General features: G+C 47.1%; 1 protein-coding gene across 1 annotated transcript in view; it reads right to left on the bottom strand.

Moving 5' to 3' along the window:
* LOC119403359 (BTB/POZ domain-containing protein 3-like) overlaps nt 1-24,889 on the bottom strand; it is a 36,536-nt gene extending 11,647 nt beyond the window's left edge. The window contains exon 1 of the mRNA XM_049418293.1: nt 24,722-24,889. Coding sequence (XP_049274250.1) covers nt 24,722-24,889 — 168 coding nt within the window. The remainder of the gene's footprint in view (nt 1-24,721) is intronic.
* Nucleotides 24,890-25,689: the final 800 nt, after the last annotated feature.

Genomic DNA, 25,689 nt, shown 5'->3' with positions numbered 1-25,689 from the left:
TTCCAACATATGGATACCTATCTCCACAAAGACTAAAATCCGGATGCCGATTCTGAAATGTAGTTTTGTTTCACGGTTATGTATCAACAAATGGTGGCCGCAGGGGGTGCCTCACGAAAAAAAAAAGATTTAGAACTGTCATACACATAGGTCGGTAGGTGGTGGTGGTGGTGATGATGTTGCAGCAGGCGGGGTTAGCCTGGCCTGCATGGCCGGCGATTGTTCCGCCTGAGCATCTCCTGAATTGGAAGTGTCTGTCACCACGTGTTGGACAGCCTGGTGTCTCGCAGGAAGACCAGCAAAATTCGTTGTGCGCTCCTCCTCGTTGCCACGGGCCCAAGAAATGTGGAGCTCACTCAGACTCACTCATGGAATATATTTTGTCCTTAAGGCTCACTCGCACACAAGAGTCACCAAAATTTTCCTCAGGCGGACTCACTCGGACTCAGACTCACTCAATGTTTTCTCAGCCGGACTTACTCCGGCTCAGACTCACCTAAATATTACTCACTCGGACTCACTCAGACTCACAGCTTGATGTAATTCTGAGTTAGTCGACTCATGAGCCCGTTAGCGTGTGGATGTCAATTGTCAATGCACTCAAACGCCAATGAGGATGTCAATGCACTTAAACGCCAATATATCGCATAATCGGTGCTATATAATGCGCATTTCGATCTACCTTCACGCACGAGCTATGAGGGATTGAAATTTAGTAACGACATTTTTATTGAAAAATATGACTCTGAATTTTGAGTGGGGAGGGGGGGGGGTCAAGGCACGCCTCTGATCAATACCTATTGAGCTGGCGTATGAACGCTAGTGTGTTGTATCTTTCTTTGAGTGGAAGTGGGTATCAACGTGAGCCATCATAAGCTAATAGTAACGCTGAAGTTCAGTAGTTAACTCACGCCCGTGTAGCTTAAGAACGTACTTAGCAAGAAAAAAATGGGACGAAGACAGTCATGTACGGGCCGCGTGTTTGAGGCCTCTATGCTATATAGTACGAGAGCTACATGATACTTTCTTTGCCGCAGCAGCGTTGGAATGTGCAGGAATAGCATAGGTCCATTAAACAAGGCGTGGGACAAAGTATTCCCTTGACGAAATATCTGGCTTGAAAAAGAACAATTACGAATTCCATGGAGTAGAGCACCAAGTCGGGCTAGTTGGTTAAGATTCATTATGACGACTAAAACTGCGCTAAAAACACAAAGACAAAGACGAGGAAAACAGGACTCGCGCAGACTCACAACTGAGTTGTGAGTCTGCGCGAGTCCTGTTTTCCTCGTATTTGTCTTTGTGTGTTTAGCGCAGTTTTAGTCGTCATATACGAATTCCATGCCGGGTGATATCCCTTTACCTTGAATCATATGCATTCAATGAGTAAGCGTCGAGAAGGTTATTCGCGCCTTTATTACCAAACTGGAACGAACCCCGAAAACAGATAGAAATTGCTTCGGCTACCTTCTGCCAGTTTTACCCGCGTAATACAATGAGCACCTTCTACCAGTACAAAATCGTTAGGAAGGCATAAACCATTAAAATATATAAAAAAGAGCACGGTGCAAACCGTTCATAACATACACTGTTGAAAACTGCAAGGAGAAGCCCCCAAAAAGGAGTTTTATAGATGACATTGAAGAGTGGCACGGCTTTCGAGAACGAAGGGAATGAAGGGATGAGCTGGACAGCTATGTTCATTCTGCAGATGTTAACAAAGATATTCTAAATTTGCTCCAGCGGTGGAAGTTAACAACAACGACTGCCGACGCGTTCACAATTCGCAAGGCAGATGTGCGCCCCTACGGCTAGCGCAAGCAGTGCGAGAAACATTGGCGCGGCAGGATATGTGATGCAACAGCGCATGGTGTGCTTAAAGATGCAATCTTTTTACACTTCAAAATTTTGCACAATAACATGTGAACAAGTAAACTATAAAGTATGCCACAAAAAACGTGTAGACTATATATACTTGCGGTGGTGTGACGTACGAAAATAATGCTATGACAAAAAGTTTTTTTTTCTTCCTTTTGGCTGCTTATACGTATTTTTAAAAGTACACGTGGTGCACTATAATTTTTATATTTAGGTTTGTGTGTTAACAACGTAATAAATTTGGTTTCTTCCTCTATTTCTCTTCCTGTGGCAAGGTGCTACAATGCTGAAAACAGGTGCAACATATCCAGAAGGGCGCACTATCGGTTTCGTCGTTAGCGTATGCTTTAAATTTCGACAGAGAGTGCAATAAAAACAAAGTGAAGAGGGCGTTCTGTTCTGTCTTCTCTGTTTTTATTGCGCTCGATCCCTATCGAAACTGAACTTTTGCTGCAAATCACTTTCCTTGCTACAATATTACTGCTACAAAACTCCCTTGATGATCCTCATTGTATTTCAGAAAGAATAAGTTCAGTATACCACTGCTGAACAAACCTTCATTGCGCTCAGTATGCCCTCTCAACTGTTTCCACCGTGAGCCCCTTTCTACATGAAATTACCGTAGGTTAAATTTAACTGTTAACGAAACATGCGCCAACAAAGCGAAGATATTTGCGACATAAAAAAACTTGCTGTTGATTCCATGTTCGGTCAACACCACCTAGATTAATGGCTCGGGCCCTGTCGGGCCCGATCTGCGGTCGGGCCGGGACGGGCCGGGTAGGCGAAATCAATGCGAAATTATTTCTCGGGTTCGGGCCGGGCCCAGGTCTCGCTTTGAGTCACCGGGCCGGGTTTGGGCGGGTAAACTTGAACGAGTACCGGGCCCGGGCCGAGAATCACGGCCCGTGCGGTGCTCTAAGAGATGGATGGATGGATGGATGGATGGATGGATGGATGGATGGATGGATGGATGGATGGATGGATGGATGGATGGATGGATGGATAGACTGATGTGTGTCTAAAAAAGGTTCTCTGAAGGCACACTACCATCCCACGACCGGTCCCTCAAAGCGAGAAAAAGCCCTGGTAAAGGGTGGGCCGATCAAGGAAGCAGTGCGAAAGCAGGTGAAGGGGAGAAAGCTCGCAATGCTTCCGATCCTGGGGGCAGTATAAAACCACGTTAGGTGCAGAAAAATAACGGATCGGGGCGGGCGAGGATCATTACATCGACCGAGAAAAAACAAGACTTTAGCCTTCGAGTCAGGCGTCCTAGGCGATTGCATAAGGAACCCTGTAGGCTTTTTGATGAAGTGGCCGTGATAGAGGCTACCGCTCTCCTCTCAAACCTGGGCGTATATTTAACGCGGAAGCATTGTTTGGCAGATTGAGTTAACCGGTGCGCTTATTACATGAGGTAGGTTAGCGCAATCCGGCCAAAATTGTAGCGCACAAGAATTGGCCACACAGAATCATATTGCCACGTGCGTTTCTTTATTACTTTTGCTGTATTCGGTTTTCGGCCACAAAGACTGTCAGCAACGCTCAGCGCGAACCGCGCCTCATCGTTCGAGAACGTTCGCGATCATTGCAGATCGTTTGTTAAGATTGCGCGCAAGACGCGCACACTCGAGCTTATTCTAGAATTTGCACGACAGCCAGCGGTAACGCTGGAATATTCGACGGCACATGTTTAAATGCCGACGCGCTTCAGCGCTGGTCAGTTGATCGACGGACGACGCCCTGTTCGCCGCTATCATTGTACAGCGTGTGTTGCTGTAGTTCTAGTTCTCATTTTCCGGCCACAAGTTCGGCCAAATAAACAGTTTCACCCTGCAAAGGCAGACTGCTGTCTTCGTTGACGTCACGACCACGTGACAATATATTGTGGGGCGACGAAGTCTTGCCTTCTCCCCAAACGCTCCGACAGGCTCGCTCACGGTCATCATGGGAGGAGCACAATAAAACGCAATTAAGGATTAACAGTTAGCTACTGCTGCCTGGATCGAAAGAAAATCGCTGCCGAGGTGGAGCGACCCTGAGGACTGAACTACCTAAGTAAATTATGTTGATTCCTTCTTGGCGAATACCCGACGAAAATGTGTCTTTCTCACGTAGTCTACTGTTTATATGAGCATTTCAGAATTAGAGCATTTTTCACATAGAGCACAGGAAATGTGAACAATTCCACACCTGTAGTGCTTATTCAAAACTTTTAAAAAATGCCACGGAAATACATTGGGCCTTAGAGACACTGGTGGGATATGATAATATGGACAGGCGCGAGTAGTGGTCGTATACTGCTTCACGCCTCGCTGTGGGCGGGAAGGCAAGGGCGCGAAGTGAAGGATGTTTGATTTAGAAAATATCTCCCTAAAGACAGACGGAGAGGGGAACCTGCGCTTGACAAAAACAAAATCATAAGTTTTGCAGCTACGTGAGACTTACCTCTGTCGATAAACTCCTTCCAGTCTGGGTTTCTCGAACAAGCCTTGCAATAGAGTTGTTACACCGTCTGCAATAACCTAAAAGAAATACACCGAATCAAATTACTAATAGCACTGGTATATCACTGGCAAATTACTAAAGCACTGCCTAATATCACTGTTAAATAAGGCCAGACGAGAAAAATACGAAATGCGAAGTTATAAACAGAAGCGCTCTTGTAAAACACCTGAAATAAAAAAAAATATCTGCAAGACCTACAAAACAATATTTAAAATATGCATTCCTGTTACATTCTTGCTAGTAAACTGGTTATAAATTATGAATGGGTGTGACACTTAAAGGACCCTCGAGGTTCGCCTTGGAAAGTGGTACGCGATACTGTAATCGCCCCCGTTCGCATCGCCGTCTCATTCGCTTGGCATTCTTCACTTTTCCATGGACACCTCAGCCGCTCCGCCAGGAAAGCAATAGCTCTGCATGTAGAACTGGTCGTTTTAAACTATCCTAAATGCCTGCTCGATAACCGGTTGCGAAGTGCCTACTACGCCATTACTCACCATTTTGCGAAGTAACGAAGTAACCACTACGCTTGCGTTAGGCAATACACGCACGTTGTCGAAGCTGTGGCTGATGATAACTATGGCCAAACACTTTGCAATGAGTGGACTCTCTCTTTACGCGATTCACATAGCTTGACGCCAGGTGCGATTCTGCGCTTTTGTCAAGCAATATTACACCTATGAATGCGAATCTTCGCACAGCGTAACCCCTATATTGATTTTTTTTCCCGAAGGAGTATCAAGCACTGGCGTGGTTCTTTGTTAGAAAATATGACTGCCGCGCGGAATACCTGGTTTCGATTCCGGCTCAACCCGTGCCTTTATTCTTTGCATCCATCGCCATTTTTAACCCACGGACATCGCCGCCTACGTCGACACGGGAATAGCTACGACAGAGGCACCTGAACGCTCTCGCGTTAAAACTACTATCGTTCAACTTTACAACACGACTCAAATCGTACGTCCGTGTCGCATCTTACAGATCAGAATATTTGCTTTTTCTGTTTTTGTCTCGTTGCTGTAGCCAGCAAAGGTTCCTCACACTTGCCGTGTGCAGTGTTTAATTGATTCAGCAAAGAAATAAATCAGTCTTCTAAGAAAATGTGCTCCACAACGCCCAAGAATCGTGATTAAACCTGCGAAATCACGACGACCTGGTGCACAGATAATAAATCGATCCCTTCTGCGAGAACCACACACACACACGTTTGGAGGAGCACTCCAGTTTCAACTGGAACCGAAGCACTGAAGTCGAATGCAAACGTTTGAAAAATTACACGGATATCCGCCTCCACAAATCTGCGAAATTTTCGATTACAGGAACCGCAACATTACGTACGCGCGAAGACTTCACCGAACCGCCGGTCCATCAAATCGACACGATTCTAAATGAGTGCTCACTACAAATGAAACGCGTTCTGCTACAAAGGTCAGCTCTCATTCCAAAAAGCGTCGTCGTATCGCAACCGCGGTAGCGCGCGCAGCGAACGAGCCCGGTAAGTTCTCTCACGCGAGTCATGTTCATATTAACCAGGCACCTGCTGAAATATGCTCACGCATACGAGCGACCGCATGCGCAACAAAACACGCGACCTGACTCTTTTGCGATGCGGGTCAGTTTCCCCAGCTAACACATGTCGCAGCAAACACAGCGCGCGTTAACAGAACACAACTGCCCGATTCACCTACGATGCTAGTCAGGTAGTGATGCAGAACTATCGATGGTACTATCGATACTATCCATAGCTGAGTCACTATCGAACTATCGATGGTGAAAAATACTATCGATAGTAGTAAATTCGATGGTACTATCGATAGTATAAAATCAACAGCGCGGAGTCACTACACAATAAACTTGGTTCCCCGCGCGCGTGGTACATAGTGTAGCCGGAGGGCAATAAAGTTGACATGATTCTGTTCTTAACCAGAGTGATTTGCTCACACATGATCATAAAGTCAAACCGTTCAGCTTTAGCGGAAAGGAAGCCTTACATGTGGTGAGAGTGCACGGCTTCCAATTGATATCGCATTTTATGATTTCAAAATAAAAAAAAATATCAAGAAGTTAATTGTAAGGTGTAACTGGTTGCTTTTGGATACGAATTTATTAATGGATATATTCCGCCATTTTCACTGCGGAAATAATTTCTCTGCCAAAAATTGCTCATAATTTAAGCGATGCTGTTAGTGGGCTATCGCAAATATTTTGGCAATATGGCCGCCCAGCAACCGCATCATTATTCACACCACTATCAATAGTATTGTCACGTGGTTGTAACGGTGAAGAATGCTGCAGCAATACTGGGAAATACGGAGCTCTTTATTTGGGCGAACTTGTGCCCAGAAAATCAGAACTCAATCTACAAACGATACATGCTGCGCACTGATAGAGGCGCAGTAGTCGTCAGCTATTGAGTAATCTGATCATCGGTAGAACGCGTCGTCCTTTTTACATCAGTCATCAAACCTTCCAGCGTTATCGCTGGTGATCGCGTAAGCTCTCGAATAAACTTGACTATTCGCGTCCGGCGCGTAATCTTAACAGAATGATCTCAAACAATTGTGAAGCTTCTCAAAAATTACGGCGCGGTCTGCGTCAAACGTTGCTAACAGTCTTTTTGGGTGAAACCCGAATACATCAAAACGAAGCGATAAACACGGGTGGCAATATTATCGCTATAGTAATATTAACGATGGTTCTACCGATTGCACTATCGATAGTTTGTCGATAGTAGCACTATCGATAGTTTGTTTGCACTATCGATAGTTTCAAAAAAACTATCGATACTATCGATAGTCAATTTACCGATAGTTCTGCATCACTATAGTCAGGTCCTCCGGCAAGCGCGTCCAACCCTTGCAAGCGAGATGCCTTAGTAACGCAAGAAGAAAGCGATGCCTATTAAATCTCGCGGTTTATGACTTTCAGAGTAGTTTGGCATCGTAGCAGGGACTGGGAGAAGGCGCGACCTACTGTCCCAGTCCCTATAGATTCCTACACCAATGGTCTTATATACTTCTGAAGGCGAGATTACCCATTCACTGAAACCACAGTCGAGAAGCAAACATTCACGTATTTTCATTAGCTTCCGCGCCAATGAAGCGCCCATAATGTGGACGCTCGTGAAATTTCACACGCAGTCAAGGCCTGAGAATAGGAGAAATAGTAATTATTAATAAATGTTGATGTTTAACGTCCCAAAAACACGATGTGTTTATGACGGACGCCGTAGTGGAGCTCTGCGGAAATTTTGATCGCCAGGGGTTCTTTAACTTGCATCTAACTGTAAGTACACGGTCCTCCTGCATCGTCGCCCCCATCGAAAATGCGGCCGCCGCGGCCGGGATTCGATTACGCGACCTTCGGGTGAGCAGTCGAGCACCATAACCAATATACCAGCGTAGCGGGTGCAGTAATAGTAATATTATCTACCACACAAGTAGAAGCGTTTCACGAAAAACACCAACGACAGCGAACCTGCACTACGAATGTAATTGCAAACAGAGCGTACTCACTCATAGCGAGTTGAAAGGATGCGAGAGCGGAAGCAAGTTTCGCAAAAAGCACGTGCTTTTCGTAGGAGGCGTCGCAGTTTACCGATGAACTTGAACACCTTTGTTTTCTTTGCGAGGGCACTGGTTCATGCGGCGACGAACAACTGGGCAACGAGGGAGAAAGCGCCGGTGGCAAGCGTAGACCGCAAAGAAACGTGATTTTAGAAGTGACAAGAAAACTTCGAACGCAGTCAACGCAGTCGCCGCAACGAAGTTTTCAAACTGTGGAAGCGAGCCCGAGCATGCCCAGATAGCGAAACCAAAGCAACCTACAGTGGCGCCTCCTCCAGTCAGCTCCTTGAGTTACGGGAAAAGCCGAATCGCGTGCGCAGCCTCGCATACAGCACCGGCGGCCGCTCCGGTGTGTAACTCTTTACTTGCGCAGAGTTCCGACGTGTTGTAGTGCGTATTTTCAGAATAGAGGACGCATTGATTAGATTGCTTCATACATTACGTGAAAGTAACACCGTGCTTATTCTTCTCGCGTCCCATTTCATTTTATTATATCCGTGAACTCAATCAAGCGGCTTGGATTTCGGTCTACGGTGGCCGCAGTTTCACGGGCACGAAATAGAAGAACGCCTGCGCACTTAGATATGTGTGAATTCGAGCACCCCAAGCGGTAAAAATTAAACCGGAGTCCCCCTCTGCGGCATAGCGCAACATCACGACGCAATTTTTTGCGCGTTACACCTGAAAACATATTATTATTACCAGTAAGCAATCGATACTACGAATTACGCGGCACTGGGGGAATAGTCTGGAAATTAACTGAGGCACTATGTTCCGCGGAGCATGAGTACCCGTTGGAAAGCATGCTCGGTACAAAAGTTCCCCCACAACGGTGGCGAATTTGGATGCCAAAGTGGAATGAAACACCGAGTGCTCAGCCGAAACAATCGCGATATGTAGGAATTACGCGCAGTTATCGGAGTCCTTACACCACAGAGGTCCTCCTTTGTCCTTTCGCTTACGTTCCTAATGCATTACGGTCCGCAACGTCTCGAAATTGCAATGCAACATTTGTGCGTTTAAGAAATACGTTGCGGGGCTGCTTGGAGACACGCATTTTTCATCATGAAGGTTATCCTGATCAAGCACAAATTTTTACAACACCACAGGAAGACACGATAGGACGGCTGCTGTGCTCCAAAAATGATGTCGAATCGAACCGGAACGGAACCGAAACAGAACCGTTATATTCGACTGAACCGGAACTTAACCGACCCTTTATTTTTGTCTCCGCCGCTTTGGAGCCTAACCCTAACCGGAACATCTCAGAGGAACCGTTCCGAACAGGTTCAGTCGTTGGTTGAGATCTGCATTTCCTTATCTCATCGTAGTTTCCATCACGGTGTAAACACGGTAACGAAACTGTGTAATCTTCGGTGCTAGAACAAGATCATAAAATGTAAACTCGTAACGGTCGTGTAGTGGTTATGGTGCTCTACTGCCCGCCCGAAGGTCACGAATACACCGCATTTTCGATGGAGGCGAGAACGCCTGATGCCCGTGTAGTAATTAGATTTAGGTGTAAGAAAAAAAAAAAACCCGAGTGGTAGAAATTCCCGGATCCCTCCACTACGGCGTCCCACATGACCATATCGTGGTTTCGGGACACTAAACCAACTCGAACAATTAAGGTTAGAAAAAGTAAAGCAATAACAATTGAGTGATTACGTGACGCATTTATATAATTCGAACTAACAGGCAAATATTGACTGTCTGTTAGTTCTCAATAACACTGTTGCTGACAAAAAAGCGCGCCCTTACAAGTCATCTTCCCTTCCTTCCTTCACAAACACACACACACACACACACACACACACACACACATATATATATATATATATATATATATATATATATATATATATATATATATATATATATATATATACTTGAAAGTGTGCTTGCTTATGCGTTCGACACACATCATTATGTGATAGTTCTTTTTGATGTAGAGGTACATTCGTTGCAACATGTTTTATTTATATTTTTTCTTGCTCTTTTTTTACGTCTTTTTCTCATTTTAAATGAACTTTCCTAGTTCACTTATCAACATATTGCTTGTCGCCTATGTGCAAGCTATTGCTATTAGTTGCCACATTTCTAATAATTGAACATACCGTTGTGGGACGCTAGCGCAGGCGAGGACTGATTCACCCGAATGCCGTGAATGCCAAACGATAAGCAGCTTTTATTTCCTCTTCTCTTGGAGTGAAAGGAATGCCGGAGCGCCGATGGGCCAGAGGAGAAAGATGGCTGTGCACGGGCAGGCTTCGGTTACCGCGGCGCCTTACGGGGCGCGGCCACAGAATCTAAACACACGTCCAGAGCGGGAGTGAATGGCGCGCTGATAGCGTGCACCACACCTTCGATGAGGGTTATTTGAGGTATATCTGAAAGACAAAAAAAAAGTGAAATAAAACAAGGAAAACAACAACGCCAACCGCTCAAGCGAGGAAAGGGATACGATATCTGGCAGGTCGCGCACCGCGGCTCTCACGAAAGCGGACGCCTGCGTTTTGCCGCGACTGCGCACTCCTAGCAGACCGACGTTTCGGCGCCGCGGCGACAGACGGAGGCGCAAGTACAACGGGCGCCTTGCTGCTCGCGTAGCCCGGCCCGGCTGACTGGTTGCGTGTCTCTCCGGCTTTGAGTCGCGCACAGCGCGCGCGCTGTTAGCCGGGTTCTTTCAAAATGTGGCGCACCGCAGTTCGCGTTCGAAATAACCTGGAAAAAAAAATGCGCCAGGCCCGCGCATAACACGCAGCACACTCACAGCGAAAGTTGGACAAGCCACATTTTTAGAGGCTGTTATAAAGTGGCTTGGGGCTACTACGTCAAGTGAAGGTGCAAGGTACCCACAACGCCATAAATCATATATTTTGCGAAGTTGCGAAGCACACACTATGCCAATAATCAGGGGCGCAGACAAATTTTTTTCGGGGGGGGGGGGGGGGTGGTCAACCATACTTTATGTATTCGTGCGTTCGTTTGTATGAGTGCGTGCATATATACGCAAGCAAAATTGAAAATTTGGGGGGGGGGTTCACCCCCCCCCCTCTGGCTACCCCCGGCCATTATTCGTCATTCTACGGAGAAAGGAGGTATGCGCTACCCATCTAAGGCATTATGTGCACTTTGTCGATGCTGTGGTTGATGACGATGAATAAATATGGATGAGTCCTCTGCGATGGATGGGAAGCTTTAAACCGCCCACTCTTCACGCAATTCGCATTGTGTGACGCCTGGATATTGCAGTGGATCATACCAACGGAGTGACTGGCGCGTGAAGGGGAGTCTAGTGAAAGAGAACAAAAAGGATGGAGTTGTGTTGGATCGTGTTTGTCTGAGTTGCTCTTGTACGTTACATTTGGTGGCAGCGGTGGGATGTTTGATGAGACTGGGGCTCCCGCGGCCTCTGCCAAGCTTCCCTCCGTAGTCGGGACAGCAGGTCCCACGGCCGGCGACGACGTATCGTCCTCCATAACTATTGCTGTCGCCGCGGAAGCCTTGCTCCGTGTAAGCATGGGTTACCGTTGTCACCGCTGCCACCAAATGTAACGTACAAGAGCAACTCAGACAAACACGATCCAACACAACTCCATCTTTTTGTTCTCTTTCACTAGACTCCCCTTCACGCGCCAGTCACTCCGTTGGTATGATCCACTACCCAGTCACTTCGTTGGTATGATCCACTACATTACATTACAATGGGTCATTCCACGCCAACTGTCCCAGTCGGGGCGCTCGACAAAAATCAATTTCTCTAAAAAAATCTGAGAAAATTACGCACATATAGACATTAGTTCTAGAGTATTTTTTCCCAAAATATTTTGAGCGGCAAAAATTTTTCGGGCACGTGAGCGCCATTTGAACTTTTCGATATGGTGGAAAACCAGGTACGAAAGAAAAATTCGCTATAAATGGACCGTTTCACGCATTCAATCGAAACTTGCTTTTTTGTGTTTTTAGAGCATCGCGCTTTTCTATTAGGACAGTTGCTTGGAGTAGCTTTATATTTTCCGCTCGTTAGCGCGTAGGTAAATTTGAGTAAATTGCAGCGTTTTCAGGAATTTTTTTAACAAAAGACCATTACAGACCAAATACATCAATTATTTTTATAGAACTCTCCATAAAACGTACTATCTCCTAAAATATTTTTTTGCCTGTGCACGGCGCAGAGGCTCTAAAATAAAATCCTGAACTTGCAAAAAACGCTACTTTGGCCTATGTTCAGACGTCTGTAGCACCCTAAGGTGGTCCAAGAAAAAATAAGCAGAAAAGCGCATACGATTGAGAATCACAACAACTTCGTCCACAGAAAGTTTAATCGAAGCAGTTTTTCTTTTAGTCAAGAAAACTTTTTTGAAGTTTAGTCTCACCATTGCATTATTTTACTATGGGGGCAATGCAAACCGACTGAATTTACTGCATAAAAAAAAGAGGTAGTGTATTCGGAGCACATGGTTTTCAGTTCCTTTTGTTAGTACTTTATAATGTATATAACATGTCAAGGAGATGATAAACAGAGGTAAAAATATAACAATACCATTGGCTTAGATCGGTGAACGTGAATATCGCTAAAATATTTATATTTGCTGGAAAAATGCAAATAAGCCCAAAAGACGCGACAACCGACTGCAAAATTCTACAAGCGACTCGGCGAAAAAGGAAGCCCGAATCCGCTTATTATAAGCGCAACCAGCAATCCAGGATATAGTGCTACTTCCAACAGAAATTTATTGCGACACAGACGCCATATATGTGGCCTTATATGTAGCGCATGCTTGAGAACTAGGCCATCAGTTTCTCTCTCATTTCTAGTTTCTACGCTCTCCCCTCCTTTTTTTTCTTTTTTCGCGCTAACGTTTACAGGCCTTCTCATCGCGCGCATGGAAACTGGGCGACACAGGAAAACCACTTGACGTCACGCAAGCATTTTTTGACAAGGATCATTAAGACGCCCTCAAAGGCAAAATCAACAGCGTGAAAAGGGCGACGTACAAAAAAAGTGCAAGGGTGTGGCAAAAGCTGGCCAGCATAAATGAACAGGAATGAAAAACAACAAATGCGGCAAAACAATGGAAGTCGTCGAAAGATAAAACGGTATGAAACAGAAGTTGTAAGGAGGTAAAACAGCATAAAAAAGAGGACCTTTAAAAGGTTAAAGCCTTAAAAGTAATAGCAGGACTAAGTTAAAATCACTGTTTTTGCAAAAACGCCAGCTCTTGTTTTCGAAAGCAATCCAGAGGACATGCTAAGACAATTGGGTCCGAGCTGTTCTATACATGACGCCTCATGAATTTCCCGCGCAATCTATTCTCGGTATTTGCAGATGACGACAGTCCTGTCCAGAAGGGCAGAACAACCGCAAATAGCGCAGTGCAAGGTCATGCTGCCAGACTTTTCCTTCAAATTGTTGGCGTGTTCTCGTAAGCGATCACTGATACATCGGCCAGTATGGCCGATGAAAATTCGTCCACATGAGAGAGGAACCTTGTACACGACTCCGCATTTGCAGGACTTCCTTCATTTTGCGGGCCAATACACAGCGTTTCTTTGTTAAAACGGGAACAACGCGTGTTGTAACGTATATGGTGAAACAGTGAGCCTTCTGTATGTATCAAGGATCCAATATAGTGTGGACCGCGACGGTAGAATAGAGGCGATGGATGACCGGACACGACGTGACATTTTGTGGCCTTTAATTCGTAGAGAGAGAAGCGGATGACATTAAAACATTGCAATGACGTACGTCTGTACTAATGTCACAAAATGTGACCCTCGGTCTTAGACATTTACGCGATGGATGTCCATAACAAGCCCCGTGTCATGCGTGCAAACGCTACACTACTGCTTGTAAAGTCTACAATAGTATTACATAAGCAACGCTACATTTGTATTAGTAAAGCCGCTATTCAGTCCATCTTTATTCACTCTGTAAGATTCGTTAACTGCTTTTCGTAGGTGTCCGAGCACGAACGAACCAATCGCCTCGAGATGTCACGTGGTAGTGACGGTGACAAGTGGCCGTCATGCTGGTAGAGACGAATCTCTACCAACATGACGGCCAGAACCTTAGACCAGAAAACTAAGTAACTCAAAGTACCAACCATGTACTCTGTACACCGATAGCGGCGGCCACAGTCGTCGGCCGTCGGTAAGCTGATCGCCCGTAAAACGCGTCGGCTTTTACACATATAGGCTTCCAAATCAACGTCGAGCGGCGCCACTGCTCTTATCGCAACTGGGGCCATCCACGGCCACAACACTGCCGCCCCCGATTCCGCGCACGCGCGGAGCTCTCGAATTGCATCTGTGGTGCGTCGCATCTGTGGTGAGGAGCGCATGCGCGAACGTGTCCTTGCCGCCGCCTCTGGGAAATCAGGCGACCAACCGCCTTGGCGGGCAGCGTCTTTCCCCACTAACGCAAAGCTCAACCGCGCGAGCCTAGCGCCCAAACATGAGCTTAGGTTCGAAACTTCCAGCGTTATCGCTAGTGCTCGCGTTAGCTCCCGAACACTGTTACTCGCGCCCTGCCCATAAAAAGCGGCCTGCGCCAAGCAGTGCTAGCTGTTTTTTTAAATGCGAAGCATTTCTTAGCGAACCTCAGGCACTTTGGCCGTTTCTATCTACGTATCTATCTATCTATCTATCTATCTAGCCGCCTACGTCTGGGCCCTCTCCAGGTCGTCTGCATAACTTGTAATATACCAAAATTGGCATAGCAGGAGATCGGTGTATGACGAACACGATCCACTAGTCATGACACGAATAACGCAAAATACCGGTCGCGTACGTCAACAAACCCTTTCTCTAAGTCACGTGTGGCACATACCCGCATACCAGAGTTCATGTTATGCGGGTATGTGCCACAGGTGATACAGAGTCTCAACCAACACAGTAACGGCGCACAGAAACATTGACGCGCAAGGAAAGTGATAATAATAATAATAATTGTTGGGGTTTTATGTTCCACGATATAATTATGAGAGACGCGTAGCGAAGGGCTCCGGAAATTTTCACCATATGGTATTTAACGTGTACCGAGGGCGCACAGTACACGGGCGTCTAGCATTTTCCTCCATCGAAATTCGACCGCTGCGGCCGGGATCGAACCCGCGACCTTCGGGTCATCAGCCTAGCACCGTAGCCGCTACACCACCGCGGTGGACGCAAGGAAAGTGAGGAAGCTGAAGACGTAACACCCCTGGAAGACGCTCAACTACCATCCACTCGTCCACGTGGATTATGCAAAAGCCGGGATCAATGTTTCCTACAATAAATCTGCCAAGAGAACCAGGCCTCTAATCATTACCGGTGACTTCAACATTGATTTATCAAGACCCAACAACTCCTGGTCCTTATACTGCATGAAAGACGGCTTGGATGTGGACAGGGCATCAAAATACCTCGCTGCCACGTCCAAGACAGGAGGTATCAAAGATCATTTCATCGTAAGAGGCATCCAGGGTTTCCACCAGCTGTACTATACCTCGCACTTCACTACACGTAGACTCCTCGTAGCCGCGATCATGAACGGATACGAATAACAAGTCCGGTCCAGCTGCTGGGGCTCACTGATCACGGTGATGATGACCTTGTTCAAGAACTGCCAAGAACCACTTCCACATATGTACACAAGTTCGTGCATGCGTGCGTGCCTTCGTTCTCCGTGCGTGCGTTCTCCGTCATAACGGACAAGTATAAGCAAAACAACTGTAACAACTGCAGCTGTGACTGTAACGTACGTGCAGTGAGCCTGCGCGTGCCACTCGGCTGCGTACCATGTATCTAGGGAAACTTTACTGAATGAAACTTAGTTGGGAGTAACGCCTGTCCTGCGCATCTGTGTTCCTTCTTTGTGCTGTTCGGATTCGCGCTATCCAGTATTGAAGAATATAAGCACTACATACCAGCTTACCGCGTCTGGTGTTGGTAACACCCATGTTGCTGTTGGCATCGTTACGCAACTCAAACAACTGGTTATATAATAGATATGTGACTATTCAACATATGAGTGTGCGTATACCACTTTGACATTTCTCTAGCGTCATTCCGTAACGTTTCCCTCAAAGTGAAAAATTACGCCACAGTCACCATCCCGCGCACGCTTCGCATAACATCGATTCCCACGATACGTGGGATCTGCCGAATTTTTTTGTGTGTGTGTGTTGCTGTAGCCCAATCAGCCCCCGGAAATTGAGCGCTAGTTTCGGTTGCAAGGAACATGTGCACTGGTAGTGGTTGCCGAGCGTCCTGAGATCTGGTTGAACGAAGTGAGGTTGATGAGAATGTTCACATTTGCTGTCTTTCCCAATCTTTTACAATTAAAGAAATTTCACTGAACTGTAGAGAACTGTTCTTCTGTTTATTTGTCTTTTTTATTTCTTATTTTGTGAATTTTATATCGGGCGAAGCGCGGGAAATGGTTCGTAGTGCTTGCCACCGTTTACCCTTGCCACTCGCTCTGCGATATCACAAGTTTTGGAGCGCGCTCGGTTATCTCGCTCGGTCGGCGTGCCAAGTGTGAATACAGGAAAAATAAGACAGTTGATGTGGCGTGTAGCGAAGAAAAGCCGCAGTGAGCCATGTCGAGAACCCAACCGAGTATTAGACGAAGATGGCTAAATCGGGCCATCACATGTTTTGCGTGGCTCTTCGGTGCGCTAACCCAGATATTTCCAGTTCCGCGAAGGTTTTCAGGTTTGCTAGTGACAATGGGTGAGCACAAGTATTTGGGTCCAATATTTGAGCAGATATTCAATTTGCATGAGTGCATGAGTAAATACAGTTATCTGCAAGCCTGCATCGACTGACATAAGCGCAGTGTCGATAGACTAATTAGTCACGACGACAGCCTACCTGTTGCCGGCAAAACACATTTAATGAAAGGCTTGAATGCGTGTTAGTTTGGCGACACAGTTTGTTCATCTTATATTGTTGTAACGTAGTTCAAATGATGTGAAACAATTAGAGGCCCCTGCCTGTTCATGGAAATGCATGTAGCTAGTGTGAAACTTTGTGGGCCTTTACTTCTAAACTGTCACTGAAATTCATGTAATGGACTCACTGATGTTATGAGAAGTCGTTGACCAGGGAACGTCGCTGCAGCCCGCATTTTGACAAGTCGACTTTTCTTCGTAAAGGCAATGCTGCTGCCCTCACGAAGACAAGTCAACTTTGGGAACATTGACTCCAGCGGCATTCCCTTTTCAACGATTTTTCATCGCTTCAATCCTCCATCTTCCCCTGAACTTCTGTCTTGTTTGGTACTAAGTTATGTAACGACGTGGCCTCCTCGTGATTGTTCATAATGTTCGCACTGAATCGGATATTCTGTGTTCAGTGTTTGCTCATGTGCATATTTCACTCGGGAATCAAAGCTGCTTCTGCAGATTGACACTTTCACACTACGTGTATGCCTGTTTTTTAGCATAAAACATGTGATTAAAAACAGGTTTAAATTTTACTTATGTTGATAGAGTTTTGTCTTATTGAGATATCGGTCAGCATTAGTTCGTCCACTTCACAACGCACGAACAAAATAAAAAAGATGGTTAACTAAATTTACCAAATGACCGCGACGGCCTAGCTGCCAGCTTTACCTACAAGCGAGCACCAACACATCCCGCCTGCATGCGAAGTTGGAAAGGAGAGCTTTCGCGGGAACTATCCTCTCGGTTTCGCGCCCTTTCGCTCTATTTGCTGACTTCACGAGTGACGTCATGAAAGAAATGTTTTGTTTCTGAGTTATTTCTGGTAGATACCCGGCACGGCCGCTAGTGGTGGAAGCGGCGCTGCCGCAGCGTATCAGCATGCGAGAGCACGTCCCATGGAAGGTATGGAGAGTCTTGCACCCTCTGGCCTAATCACATATATATGTAAACGGAGCGCACCGTGCAAACCACCCATGGTGCAAAAAAGATGTAAAAAGAGGACCCCTTTTTTTGAAGGCTTTGTTGACTTCCGTGGCTTTAGAATAAAAACACTCTGCCGGGCAATATATAAACCTCACATGGATGATTGCGCACATCAGGAAAACTGCTGCTTTGCGAAAATTTCATGCCAAATATGTATTCATTCATGCCCTTTTTTTATAGTGCTGCTGAAACTGCTGATGAGCATGGCAAAGAAGACGCCAATGCCACCCAAAAAAAGCGTTCTGTAGAAGGCCACAGCCTACAATGAAATTGAACGTATCCCTCTCACATCTTCCAAACGAGGTACTGCACGCATCAGATCCTTTGGTCACCCCGCTTCATCGAGTGGGATGCTGCACTTTTATTGCGATAGAGTAACACACCACCTAATGCTTACGCATTGATTTTGAGCCTCAGGTATGCGTAACATTTGCTTTTTGATCTACAATGTTCACAAGTACGGACGGCGGTACCAGTTCAAGATGGCTGGGCGTTCAGCAAGTGGTTAACGCTTGGCCGGGTGGTTGAATCGGGTAACAGACAAACGGAAAGGCAAACAGACAGGCCAAAATTTCTGCGTTTAAGTTCCCTAAGAAAGACTATCGTCTATAAAACAAAGAACACCGGGCACACCTTGCGTCAGGTGAACCCGTGCGTCAGGAGACGCAGAGGGGTCACTCCACGCGCCGCAGTTTAAAAGAAAAAGAAATATCTAAGATCGTTTGATTCTCCAGTGTCGACACTTGCACCGCGTCGCTCAAGCACAAAGACGTAACAACTGTGGTAATTGTTCATGCTTGTCCTGTTTATGCCTGTGTGTTCTATTGAGGCGACCTTCGATGTGCTTCAGCGGCGCGCAGCAAGTATCGAGCTGCGTCTTGTTCTTCATGTAGCATTCCAATTTCTTGCTATCGCATTCATTGCCTCGCCATTGCGGCGAAACAGATTTTTACTGAACCCTTCGAAACAATGTTTTCACCATAATGAGTACACTGTTGTAACCCTTCAAGACGTCACAAAAGCAGTCCTCCAGCACAGATTGCTAATTTTATGAAACAAGATTACTGATTATCACAATACCGTTTTGTCTGTGCTTGTCGTCCTACTTCGCACATACCTGAAGCGAAAAAAACCTGGGAAAACTGAGACACAGGTCCAATGTTAGGTCCAATGTCCAACACAGCTCGGCGACTCAGTGCGTGCTTCGCTCTAAGCATCAACCAAATGACCCAGCGGTACGGACTTCACGCAAATTAGGCGTTTAAAGATTTTATGCTGCCGGCCGCATCACAAAAAACAGCACCTCCATTTTGTTTGCCACATCAGGTTTCACATCAAATGCAGCCCAGTCGCCTCGCACTGCAGGGCAGCCATTTAAAGCAATGCGTCAGCTGTTCAGCTGTTTCCTCCTACTCTCCACACGCAACACGTAGTGTGTGTCACTTTGCTCGGCACGTCTTACAGCATCTTCGACTGGTCGTTTTCGAGTGCTCCGCAGGTGCTGAAAAAAAGTATGTAAAATAGCAACTAACCATCGCTACTAACATTATCGGGACAAAACATGCTCAGGAAGGAGAAACATGACTTGCATACCTGCTTATTTTCGTTCAAAAGGTTTAAAGCTATAGAATTAACATTTTCAAACACAGTCAGAGCGCTCTCAAACGACCAGTCGAAGATGCTATTAGTCAGCAGTACTCCCGTCTTGGCTTCAAACAACATAAAACGCCTGATGGCCAATTTTGCGCTGCGTCGCTATAATGCCCTCACCCCCTCCTTATAATGCGCAGTGTTACAGAAGCAAAGGAGAAGGTAAGGTGCGGCAATATTGAAGACTGGCTGGCCTCATACTCTCGCTAGGAACGGTTTATTGTTTTCTGCTCATGGTAATTTTCAAGATATTCTTCGAACGCAATCCGAAAAAAAGGAGCCCTCGTAGCAAATACTGAGATACGGCTTCGTAGAGCTACATCGCAGAAAGACGTGCCTGACTGTGTCCACTGTAGAAAAACTAAGCACAGGCTGTTCGACGGCGAGACGTCGCGATGGAGGTCGAATCTGGTCCAGCCTGAAATGTAGCCTCTGCAAATGCCGATAGGGCGCCGGTGGATTGCCTTACCCGGTCTGTAAATGCGCGCATGACACTTCAGACAATACAGCCCTATCGGAAAAAACAGCGTTTCCAGTGCCTGTGCCAGTTCCAGTTCCAGTTCCAGTGCCACCCAGTGCCTTTCAGCGCACTGGGTGGCACTGGAAACGCTGTACAGTGTGCCCCAGTGTACTACAGCGCGCTGGGAGGCACTGGGACAAACTGTACAGCGTGGCCAGTGCCGCCCAGTGCGCTGAAAGACGCTGGGAACACTGTACAGTGTGGCCCAGTGTCTTACAGCGCACTGGGAGGCACTGGCCACGCTGTACAGTGTCTGCTCGCGCACTGGGAACACTGGCAGCACATTGGAAAAAACTGGACGCACTTGGTGGAATTCATATAAGATTTGGTATTGGGGCACGAGAAGTCAAAACAAAAACTTACGGAATATCTTGAAAATATTCTATTGTGTGTCCTGTACATATCTAGCTTTAGTTTTAGTTAAGCGACGGAGGTTTGTAAACGCTAAAGCAATCATCTGTCGTGCGCTCGCGAGCGCGCTTTCTCTGAAGTGTGTGATCAAGTGTCGTAAATGTAGTTCATATAACTGCATCGAAACAGCGTATCATTCTCAACACAATATGACATTAGTATTAGTCTGATAATAACATCAACCTACACTAACAGCCAGTCTTTCCATATGGGCTCGTACCGCTGAAAGCCGCACGTCACCGGCAACAGTGAACCAATGTAACGCCCAATCTCGGCGTTTTTAGCTTCTGATTCATGTAGTCTAAGGTGCTAATATGGCCTCGCTTGAGTCGAGTATGATCGATACCACAATCGAACGGCTATTAGAATCTTCGTAATTGAATATCCACGTTCTTCACAGCGATCGTGGCGCACGGAGTACAGCTCTAAGCCTAACGGTCGGTTCGGCGAGGATGCTGTACTGCGGCTGTATAGTACGCAGAACGTAAACAAAAAGAACAGAAAATGCGTTCAAACGGGTGACGAAAACTAAAGCCTTCAGTGTGCAGGTCAGATGCACATTGTTGTTTACGTAGGTATGACTGAGTGCTTAGCGTGCCAGTGCGATTGCCGCAACACATCTGCGGTTACGCTAATATTTTTTGCGGCAAAACGGGCCAGATAGACGTTCCGATCCTAGGCACCACACAAAAAACAAATTAACTACCTTCCCTTAGGTTCTCGCGAGTACGAAGAAACTCAAATCTGCGTTTGTAAACGAGAAAAATGAAAATACTGGCTACCGGAGGTAGTTATAACATGAAGAAAAAAGTGCCAGTACCTCGCCTTCCAGGTGTGGTGCAGCGGTAACGTGTCAGACTCAGGATGTATTGGCCTCGAGGCCCACCAATGGAAACGCCGGCGCCACCGTCGGCGTGACGTGCTTGGCAGGATCACGTGGTCTCAGCGACCGCGTCGGCTGCTTGTGGAGCGCTGTCGCGTGCTTTGAAAACAAGTTTCAAGTACCCCATGCGCTGCGGTCTGTTCAGACACGGAAGTTCTCTCACATTTTCTGCTCAATTGAAACCATTTTAATAGAGTGGCTGCCTCCGAAGGCGACGAACATGGGGCTCTACCACTCGGCGCCGCAGTGCCGGGCTTACGCAACGGAGCCCAGTGTCAGCATGCACCGCTACCCGCGGGACAAGAAACTGCGTGAAGCATGGGTTGTAAAGCTAAGAACCGGCAAGTAGCCAGCGGCTACGAGACTTGTGTGCAACAAGCAATTCCGCGATGAAGACTTTCGTTACTGCGTCGGGCCTGCGATGTTCGGTGAGTAGCAGACAGCGCGCACTGAGACGATGGCTCACGCGCGCTTCCCGCCGGCAAATGATGCTTATCTGCCACAGGATGGAAAAGGCGCTACCTTTTACCACGTGCGATACCATCTCAGAACCCTCCCGTGCGACCTCTTGATCTCCGGCCCCGTGCTCCATCCACAAAATCGGCTGCAGATGCGCAAGTCATTGTTTAGATACGTTGAATTAAAAAACTCACAGGGTCCCTTATGCATTCGCCAAAGATGACTAGAAGGTGAAAGCCATCTTATTCTTCTTGTCAGTTGATGTATTGATTCTCCCGCGCCCCCTTCCAAAAGCGTTCTGCACCTAACGCGGTTTTGCACGGCCTCCGTGACCGATCACGGAGGCAATGCAAAGCGACCATGACGTTGAATATGTGATCATGTGACGTCACGTTATGTGACGTCATAATGACGCTACATATTTTGGCGATCTGTGACGTCATGATGACGTCATATGATAACGCCACCACCGATCATGGAGGCAATGCAAAGGGACCATGTCGTGTGAATACGTCATGTGACATCACGTTATGTCACGTCATGGTGATGTCATAATGAAGTTACAAATTTAGGAGGTCTGTGACGTCATGATGACGTCATATCTTGACCTCATCACGGGACGATTATTTTTTGCGTCACTCGTCTTGACGCCGCTACGGTCAATCTTCCCGTTTGAAGAGGCATCTGGCTTTCGCCTTCATAAGCTACGCGGCGTTTGCTGGTGGACGTACATAGCGAGAGAGTCAAATGCTGTGGCTGTGTGCTGCATTTATGTTGGCAATAACATTTTTTCAGTCAAGCTTGCGTTCCCCTGACGCAAACACTATGTCCCAAATTTATTTGTGTCACTCTCAAACTGACGTTGGGCCTCTCCAACCCCATGTATTTTCTTGGAGCCTCACTTATTTACATGGGAAAGATTCCAGCCTGTTGGCGTTAAACATGACACTGCTGCCAAAATTGCTGGGGTACTCGTCAGATATTTACTATCTTGTTTTGCGGCTGCTGGTTGCTGCAATAACTTCTATTTTATTCACCGCTATTTCAAGTTCGCGTGGGTCCTAGTTCACAGCCGACGTTTGCAGAACAAGTCCGGCGAACGTTACTGTATTTTCTGTCTTTTCCTTGACGTTGCATGCTACTACCATGCTCGATCTCGTAGACTGCTTCTCCTTCCACCGGCAATCCCGAGGTGGTGAAGCTTTGGTCTATGAATATGTTGATGACAGAGAGCGGCAAGTTCACTTGAATGCGAAGGGAACGATAATTAAGGAGCATTAAAAAAAGGCGTCGCATTTGCTCACGTTTTGTGTGAGAACGATATCAAACGAATGCACTGAATAAAGAAACAGAAGCAGCGGCATTTGCCCGCTGAGAAGGCCGATCAATACGCAGTGCGAGACAACTTGTCAAATGACATTGAAAGGTACACGAATTTAGACCGAAAAAAAAAACTGAATCGTCGGGACGGCACATCACAAAGTTGCCATGCGCACCGAAGCCGTATATAGTTGTAACGAAATTGTTTTTGAACTGCTCTGATAGCGTCCGCGCAACAGTAGTTGTTTGTGTACTCACAAATTCTCATATTCTGAGGCCTAAAGTTCACAGCTCGGTACCAAAACGTGCTCGTAGCGAAAGCGATACCATCAGTACGAGCACACATGCAGACGCTCATACATGCAGAGGCACTGTCAGTCGTCGCGAACCCGTGCGATCGCTGGCTTGAGGCTTCTTTCTGTTATGCTCCGTTTGGTTATACAGGCAGTCTACTCTAACGAGATATTTCACCTATTTTGCACTCAGCGACTGACTACCTTTCACGCAAGAAGCCGGTTCAGGGGTCTCCAACGCGGTGACCGCGTGAAGCGGGTGCTCGGTTTTCTGCAGAGATACAGCGACTGTAGACTATCTTGTGCTTTATGTTCGTCGAAAATTATTCCTTGGACAGGAACAGACAGACAGCCAATGAACTTTATTTGATCCTGAGGAGCTTTCGCAGGAAACCCTATCGGGGACCCGCGGAAGCCGCTGGCCGCGTCCAAGTCGGGGCTGGGACACCGTGATGTTCCGCCCTTTCTTGGGCCCTCTGGATTGCCTGGATTTGTGCCTGGAGCGATGGGCTCCGGAGTGTCTCTTCCCAGTCGGCTTCGCTGGATAGAGGGCCGTTAGGTAACGCGGGGCATTGCCAAAGCATGTGCGCTAAGGAACAATAACTCTCATTACAGTCCGGACAGCTTGAGTCAACGTCTGTGGAGATACGACTGAGAAAGCCGCGCGAGGGGAACGAGCCCGTCTGGAGCATTCTAAGTGTAATTGACTGAGACCTATCTAATTTCGGGTGAGGAAGAGGATAGACCCTTCTACTAAGCCGATAGTGAGAGGTGATTTCATGAAACGTAAGAAGCGGATCGTTATGCTGGATTTCATCCTGACCCCATAAAGCATCCATGCCGCCGCGGCGCGTTAGATCTCGCGCACGGTCATGGGCAAGCTCGTTGAGGTTAGGTACGTGCCGATGAACGTCCGCACCCATATGGGCGGGAAACCAAGAGATGAAGTGAGTGCCAGGGTCTGTTCTTTTTTCTAGAATGGAGGCAGCCTCTCGCGCTAGGTTACCCGATTCAAAAGCTTTGATGGCCGCTCGTGAGTCTGTGAACACGTTGGTGCGCGAGCGGTCGGTCATGGCCAGGGCTATGGCGACCTGTTCTGCAACTGCGCTCGTAGCTAACCCATCCGAGGCTGAGGAGCGTAATTCCCCGTTGCCGTCAATGACTGCCAGCGCGAATGTGCTAGACTTGCCGTACTGAGCCGCATCAACAAAGACAGTGGACTCTCGATTCTCGGCGGCGTTCTGTAATATCGCCCGTGCTCGGGCTTTTCGCCTCCCTACATTGTATTGCGGGTGCATATTCCGAGGGCTGACCACAAAGGTTTCCCGGACCTCCCTGGATAAGGTGATTTCCCGTTCAGCAAGCATTCTGGGAGCCATGCCAGCCTCGTCTAGGATGCGTTTCCCTGCCCTAGTTGACGACAGCCTGACCACCTGGGCGGTGACCTGCGCTTCGATCACTTCATCGATGTCGTTGTGCATGCCGAGTTGTCTTAATTTGTCAGAGCATGTGGTTACTGGTAACCCCAGTACCTTTTTGATGCTCTTACGGATGAGAGTGTTTAGCTTATTTTTTTCTGTTCTAGTCCAGTTAAGGGCCGATGCTACATAAATAATGTGGCTCATTAGAAGGCATGATGGATCCGAAGTAGGTTGGCTTCACCTAGTCCCTTTCTGCGTCCTGATACTCTAGCAACAAGTCTCAGCATGCTTTCGGTTTTGGCCGTGATGTGCGTGAGGGTTTTGGCGTTACATCCTCTCGCGTCAATCAGTAGTCCTAGGATTCTAATTGAATCTACTCGTGGAATGCGCTGTCCATTTCTTGCAAAAAGGGCGATGGGAATTTGTTCCAGGTGTGGAAGTCTCCTAACGCCTTGCCTGGCCGGCCTGTACAGTAACAGTTCTGATTTCTTTGGAGAGAGTTGGAGGCCTGTGCCTTCTAGGTAGGACTCCGTTTCGTCTAGGGCTGATTGCAGCGCGTTTTCTACTTCTGCGAGTGACCTTGGACAGGAAAGAACATAATTCTTTTCGAAAGTACCTGCAGAAATGTCCCCGAGGGCTTCCGCGAGGTGATTTTGTAGAGCGCCGACAGCAAAACCTATGGGGCGCGCGCCGGCGGCATCCTCCCTAGCACGCAATCGAGGCGCGTCCGATAGAGGGCGACTCCGTAACTCCTCGCCGCCAATGCTGCCTCGAGGTGGTGGGTTCGACTCTCGCTCGGTGTCTTTTTTTTTTTCAAGGTTTTTCTTTCTTTTGTCGCAGTGCTCGCGTATTAGCCCTAG

The sequence above is a fragment of the Rhipicephalus sanguineus genome, chromosome 8, assembly GCF_013339695.2.
Source record: "Rhipicephalus sanguineus isolate Rsan-2018 chromosome 8, BIME_Rsan_1.4, whole genome shotgun sequence".
In the NCBI taxonomy this organism is placed as follows: Eukaryota; Metazoa; Arthropoda; class Arachnida; order Ixodida; family Ixodidae; genus Rhipicephalus; species Rhipicephalus sanguineus.
Note: the sequence above shows the minus strand (reverse complement) of the source record. Positions and strands in the feature narration are given on the sequence as shown.